The 7129-nt window shown below is 36.7% G+C and overlaps 1 protein-coding gene across 1 annotated transcript; it reads right to left on the bottom strand.

Moving 5' to 3' along the window:
• Positions 1-42: 42 nt before the first annotated feature.
• On the bottom strand, positions 43-3259 carry LOC122060897 (60S ribosomal protein L6-like). The gene is made up of 4 exons (XM_042624007.1): positions 2926-3259; positions 2720-2826; positions 567-748; positions 43-363 (listed from the first exon to the last, which is right to left on the bottom strand). The coding sequence occupies exons 1-4, from the start codon at positions 3180-3182 to the stop codon at positions 208-210; spliced, it is 702 nt and encodes a 233-aa protein (XP_042479941.1). The 5' UTR covers positions 3183-3259; the 3' UTR covers positions 43-207.
• Positions 3260-7129: the final 3870 nt, after the last annotated feature.

Genomic DNA, 7129 nt, shown 5'->3' with positions numbered 1-7129 from the left:
CAGTTATTCATCCTCAGAAACTAAACCCAAAAAAGGGGGAAATTCCGAAAAATATGACCTAAGATTTTGCCCTTTTTTAGTCAAAAGAACAAAAAGAAACACAATTTTCCGAAAAGATGCAAAACTCAAAAAATATATCAAAATCTGCAGACAAAAATTAGAGGCCGGAAATCAGTCCTAATAGTTTGCACTTTGCAGTTGTTCCCTCTAGAAGACAAGCTCGTGAGGCTTCATGCCTGAACTAAGGGAAAACCTTGCAGCCAAGTAAGACTTCAATTCTGGAACTCCCTCAATGGCCTTTATCAATGAAGCATCCACTGCTTTCTGGTCGTCCTTCTTCCCCTGTGGAAGTGTCTTTTTTTCCTACATTTTTTTTTTTCCAAAAAGAGAGGGGTTTCAGAAAATAAAATCAATTAAACACATTACTGGTTCTCTGCTTCAGCATTATGAATACCAATAATAGGAGAAGCAGTTTTTTATTTTTTGGTTATCTTTACCTCTTGTTAAAGTCTTGTTCACATAAATCAAGGCAAAAGGTATTATTGCTGCGAATAGTATAGACTAACCTCTTTTTCTGCTTCAAAGAATTCACCTTCACCCTTCTTTTTCTTCTTTTCAACTTCCTTTGCAAAATATTTGTCATCAAATTTCTCTGCATTAACACCAGAAATGTCTACCTTGGTGGAGGTCCCAATCACATATGATTGGTTAACACGGCGAAGAGGAACACCATTGACCTTGAATGGCCCTGCAGCATGAAAAAGTTGTCAACAGCTGCTAAACGAAACTCACCACATAGCTTCCAACAATTTTTAGTAACAAAATATAAGGAAAAAAATAATTGAATTTATAAAATTGCTTGTCCAACCACAAAAGATCATAAGCAATCAAGTCAACCCCAGACAGAGCAGAAGCAACCTAAACTGAGCATACAAGAGATGAAAAAATTATTAAGAAAAGGAACCAAAACAAAATGCCCGCAGATTCAAAATTAGGGAAACCTCCCAATAAACCAACTACTTTTTTAGCCTAATGTTCTATAGAGCATAAAATGAATGATACAGGACAAGGCTCTGGCAGCAGGACTTACAGAGAACACAAACTGGGCACACACTCAGACACAGAGCTTCACAAGCTTCTCTTTTTTTTCTTTTTTCCCTTTTTTTTTTTTTTTGGTTGGGAGGGGGGGCGGGGGAGTTTATGATCACAAGCCTTTCTTAAGAGGAACCTAAACTGGATAAAAAGGCGATCAGATTCGAGGAACTAACGTTCTCTAGAGCATAAATGAAACATACAACACAAGGCTCTGACGGTAGTATATTTACAGAAAATAGAAATTGGGAATACAAAAGATTCACACACACACACACACACACACACACACAGAGCTTCATGGGCCTTTCTTAAGCGGAACCTAAACTGGATAAAATACCTATCAGATTCCAGGATTTAGAAGTTTAGTTCGCTAGACCTAGCCATTCACAGGTAAAGGACACGGAAGAATTAGATAAATCAGGAATAAGAATAATATATATCAAAGGACTGTGCAACAGGATTACCAAAAGCATCAGGAATTAAAAACAGCAAGCACTGAAGGTAAAATGGATGTAATACGTGAATCAGTGAATAAGTGCTTGGTTGTAGATGTGCATCAGTGCATACTAGAAGAATGCTATGGGACTAGAGCAACGTAGTTATTGAGGCGTTGAATGCCATAACAAATGTAGCGGCTTCAAGAAACCCAGAAATGGCAAAGGAAGTTAATGCTGATATGCAAATAGATAAAAGTCTTCAATTTTTTCGAGTTAAAATGCTAATGCCATGCTTTAATTTTCAGTTCCTACGGAAAAATTGAATATAACTTTAGCTTAAAGGAACGAATGGAGCATCCTACTGATTCAAACTAACATGTCTTCACTTTGCATACATCCTAATGCAACATTAAGACAGGCATAAAACACTAGACACAGTACAAGAATTGAAAATTCAAGACCTTACACGTAAGAAAATCAGAAGAAGCGTAAAGCATCAAACAGAGAACAGTAGTTGAAAATTTAAACATATTAGGCATTAAGTAACAAAATTAGAAGAAACAATAAGTAACAAACAATGACCCAAATTTAAAAATCTCAGATAAATCAACTGCAACCAAATAAAATTAACTTTCATAATGAAAATCAACAAAAACCATAGAGGGCACCTAAAACCTTCCACATTGTCCAGAATAATATACTAACTTCGTATTATGGTATGTAATTAACATTCAGTTCAAGAACAGAGAAACAGGTTACAGGTTACAGGTTACCAAATGCTCAGTGCCTAGATCAATTCTTAAAGGTGTCCATCTCACACATACCATAATTTCATTCTCCAGACAAAGTATAGTAACTTATGTTATGTGTGGAGATACTTGAGTCATTTCAATATTAAACCAAATAAAAAAACAGTAAACTTGGCCTTGATAAAAGAATCCAATATCAAAGGGAGAAATCGGTTTAGAGTCTCAAGGGTATCAGAATTTCCATCCGACATATTCTCCAATCCAACATTAGCCAATTGCTCAACCTATTTACTACGATCAGAACACACAGAATGAATAATACAAATTCATGTCAGCAAGATAAAACATATCGATATTCTAACTCATTTTTCAGCAACTTTTCTTAATGAATAGAAGAACAGTTTTACATCAAATGAACAAATAAAAGATATAACTCACCCGTAACAAGAAGCAATCCAGAAGGAAGTTGCTTCAGGAAAACAACTCTTTTTCCCTTAAACCTCCCAGCAAGGATAATCAAAATCGTTCCAGGAGTAATACTCGACCTAAAACATACATAAAAAACATGAAAAAGGAATTAAACAGAGAACTCAGAAAAGCTGAAGATTTTCAGGGATCTGGAAATGGAAATTACAATATCAAACCTGAGCTTAGTGGGCTTCGGTTTGCGCTTGTTAACAAGCGGCTTCTTGACATCATCGGCGGGATAGAACTTGGGAGGCTTTTCTTCAGGTTTCGGTGCCGCCGGCTTGGCGTCATGTCGGGGGAAGACACCGCCGTTCTTGGCCTTGATGGCCCAGAGACCACGCTTGTGGTACATCTTCGATCGCGAGTGCTTGCCCACACCACGTATCAGATCTGGGTTTCTGGTCACCCTAGGTTTCCTGTCCTTCGGCGCCATTGCTGAAGCTTGGGAGTTGAGAGATCCTTTCTGTATAAGAAGTTCCTCAAACCCTTGATTCCTCGAATCCCTAATGCCCTTTGATATTTATTCGGAGCAGTATCGGACTAAAGCAAGATGCAAAAGTCGGAATTGGGATATGAATCGGGTCCATCCGATTCCAATCCGATTTTGATGTGGAATTGCTAGAATCGGCCCTAACTCTAAAAATGGCCTATGGATTGGCCGCTCCAGATCGGACTGGTGATGGGATTGGCCTCCGCATTTCAATCTAAATCGGCTTGATTTGATCACGTTCCAATCTCGATTCTTGAAACCCTGGGCTTTGGTTCGCTTTAAGAGCGCACTATTGCTTGATACTTGGAACCTAGGGTATAGAGTCTCTTTTCAGGTTGAAATTGGACCATTACAACTTGGATTCAAATCCTTTCTAGTGCCAGTGAGACCCAACATGCATTCAGCGGCTGGAAAGACTTGCGGATGGATATCGTGTGTTATATCGTGGGTTGGGCTGCATGCCAACGTTCTCCCAACAATTTTACAAAGTGACCTTTAGAGACAAACGGTTGAACCTAGCAATCACCTTAATAGCCCGAGTTTTTTACCCAAGTGATCTGAACCTGTTGGGCCTGGTCAGTTTTGGTTAGGCCTAATCAGTGGCCCACATTGTTACTTGTTAGTTAGATAATCGAACCCTGTTTAGCTCGGGGTTGACAACTTCTATTCGATCGGCCGATTATGAGTCCATAATCGGGCTCATGGTAATGGGGCTAATCGGGTTTTAAATTGGCTAATTGGATTTTTGGGCCATACAGGTTGTGATGGTCCACAACCGATTGGTTAACAAAAGGGTAATGTTTTTAGTCAGGTGCCCATCAAGCTACAACCGAACACCTTTACAGACCAGCCCACGATCGTGCCAGGCCCGGCATCTAACTACTGAGTCTGGTTGGCCTGCTTTTATCCCTACTTTTAAGGCTTATGAACGTCGCTAATAAAGAAAACCGTTATGGAAATATGTAGTCTTAGGCTCTTAGCCAACAAATGCAGAACATATAGGGTGAAAATTGAAAGACAGTAGTAACCAATAAAGATAAGGAAGTTAAGACTTTGTGGGCCTTTATTTGCTAATGGGAAACTTTAGCTGCTAATCCTTCTAGTGTTTAATTCTGGGCCTATTAGGATAGTCTTTTAACATTCTCCTTGCGCCAAGTCCATCATCTAGGCCCTGCAAATATTAGGACCTAATGTCGCTCATTAATACTGATAATGGGCCCTTGGAGAAAAAAAGATAGGGATTTTCACCTTAATTTGAACTATTTTGGCCCAGATACTCAACTTCATGGCTGAAAATTAGTGTTTTAGGTTGGTCCATGACGGTGTAGAACTGAATTTGAACTATTTTGGCCCATATCTTAGCAAATTCTAAACCATGCTAAGCCCATAAATTGTATACTCTCAAAAAACGGAGTCCAAAAATATAGAGAGATAAGAATGGCCTCCCCCACATCTTATTTCATTCAAAATTTTTCTCCCGGGGTAATAAGTAACAACAACAACACAACTCAGCCTTATCCCAATCAAATGGGGTCGGCTACATAGATCTATGATATATATTTAAAAATAAAAAAACTTTGGGACATCTCACTCACAAATAATTTGCAATTTGGATCTTAGCCTTCCAAGTAGCTCTATTAAATGCCATATTTGGATGAAGACTTAACTTTTGCATGTCTCTTCTTCCTAATCATCAATGATCATTTTTGTCCTACCCTTAGCCCTTTTAACTCCATCCATCTACCTTTGGTCATTACTCCATACTGGGCCATCCAAAGGCCTCCTTTAGAAATGCCCAAACCAATGTAATCGACATTCTTTGAGCTTAACCTAAATTAGGGCAATTCCCAAATCGGTTCTAACCTGGTCGTTTCTTATTCCATCCCTCAAGGTTTTGCTGCATATCCATCTCAACATCCTCATCTCAGCCATACTCAACTTATTTACGTTACGCTTCTTGATTGCCCAACATTCTGCACCATATATCATAATTGATCTTATGACTGTCCTGTAGATTTTTTCCTTAAATTTAGAGGAATCCATCAATCACATAACACTCCAGACACCCCTCTCCCGAGGTATTAAGGTTGCTACAAAATATAGAAAACACACATATGGAATGTCTCAGTTTGGTAGGTTGTAGTACACTGAATCTTTGGTGGGGACCAAGTATAATTTTCCAATTTGTATCATATGTAACCACTAAATTTGGTCTGAGGCGGTGAGGCCATGCCGTCATCGCCATCATATATATATACTATTTCCGTGGGTTAGTATATATATATATATATATATACTATTTCCTTTTGAAAAATTAAAAGTATAGGTTGAAATTTGGAACTTGAAGTTGAAAATCAGCTCAAAGTAATTAAGTCCTAATTGCTTAATTTAATGATATTTTCCCCTTTTAATGCATAACTTCCACCCACAATTTGAAATTGCATAAGGATTGAGCTTAATGGAGAAGGTTAGGACTCGGAAACTAGTAATATTGATCTTCTTTTTCATGGGCAGATATTGATGTTGATATTTAGTTACTTCATTTGTGTTGACCTAACAAGCCAATGGAAAGTTGTATATAACTTTGATCAAATTTGGGTATTTGGTTATTTTTGTGATAATTGAGTGTATTTTCATCTTTCTATAAAAAAAAAAAGTGTATTTCGATATTTTTGCACAACTTATGTATATTTTAATCATTTTGTACAGGTTATTTTTAATTTTTTTTTTATTATTATTATTTTTAGGGGGGGGGGGAACCTAGGGCATTTGCAACAACTAAAACTTTATAATAGAGAACATGCATGAGAAAAAAGGAAAATAGCAAAGAAGATTCAAAAATTTGCAATAAGGCATCCAATTAAAAACATTTTAAGTTTACACACTTGAAAATTCCTTAAACTATATCAAATAATATAGGGGTTTTTTTTTTCTTTCAATCTACTTATTTTGAATAAATTCCATCCTTAAATAGAACCACATAACTGAAAATTATTTAGATCCTGTAGAAAGAATAATTATATAATTGAGGACTAACAATATGATGATATGCAAAATCACATTGAAGTATATTAGTATAATTAGGAAATGGACATGAAAAGAAATGTACTTGCGTTGGATGGAGTTTTACCTTAATTTGAAGAACAAAAGAGATAAAAGAGAAAGGGAAGGGATATGTTACAAGAACAAGAATATAGAAAAGGATTTAGAGAGTTTCTCACTCAAGGTGAATTGAGAGATAACAAAACCTTGCCTTTTTCAAAGATATGTATATGGAGTTTTCTTAATGGGAGAACACTTGTATACACTATATAAAATCTTTTGGAGAGAAGTTTTTCCATTTGCAACCATGCACATAGCCATTAGATGAAGGTGAAGGGATGCAATGTAGATCCTCATATCCCATCCAATGGTTGTGTATATGACCGTGCCTAATTCACCGCGCGCAGAACCATTTGCCAAATCTTATAGATAAAATGAGTATCCAACAACTACTTAAAAGATAGTTGTAAATGAGTCTGTATTACCTCACCTCACCCCATATGGTGTGAAGATGGGGTGGTTAATTACTTGCAGGAGAGAGGTTTGTTTTAAGTATGATCCAACAAGATATTGGTAAAAATCTTATAGATAAATAAGGTATACTTGCACATGGACCTTTTGATTTAAAACTTTTACAGCTCATCAAAGTCAATGCTTGTAAGGTGGAGTCTCCATCTTGGATGACTCTCCTCTAGGCTGTGTTTGGAAGCCAAGAGAAGAAAAGAAAAAAAATGAAATGAAAGGGGAAAAAATCTAGAAAAGAAAAGAAATAAAATGATAAGAAAAAAAATATATATGTACGTTGGCTACTATTAGAAGAAATAATTTTTTTTTTTTTTTTTTTTTTT

The sequence above is a fragment of the Macadamia integrifolia genome, chromosome 14 (assembly GCF_013358625.1).
Source record: "Macadamia integrifolia cultivar HAES 741 chromosome 14, SCU_Mint_v3, whole genome shotgun sequence".
Classification (NCBI taxonomy): domain Eukaryota; kingdom Viridiplantae; phylum Streptophyta; class Magnoliopsida; order Proteales; family Proteaceae; genus Macadamia; species Macadamia integrifolia.
The sequence above is the reverse complement of the archived record's forward strand: the minus strand, read 5'-3'. Positions and strand labels throughout refer to the sequence as shown.

What these genes read in the sequence shown, in the direction of transcription:
- LOC122060897 (XM_042624007.1), bottom strand. Translation starts at nt 3,182, where the DNA reads ATGGCGCCGAAGGACAGGAAACCTAGGGTGACCAGAAACCCAGATCTG. An exon ending in TGGATTGCTTCTTGTTACGG is followed by an intron (nt 749 to 2,719) that starts GTGAGTTATATC and finishes TTCATGCTGCAG; the next exon opens with GGCCATTCAAGGTCAATGGT. An exon ending in TCTTTGAAGCAGAAAAAGAG is followed by an intron (nt 364 to 566) that starts GTTAGTCTATAC and finishes AAAAAAATGTAG; the next exon opens with GAAAAAAAGACACTTCCACA.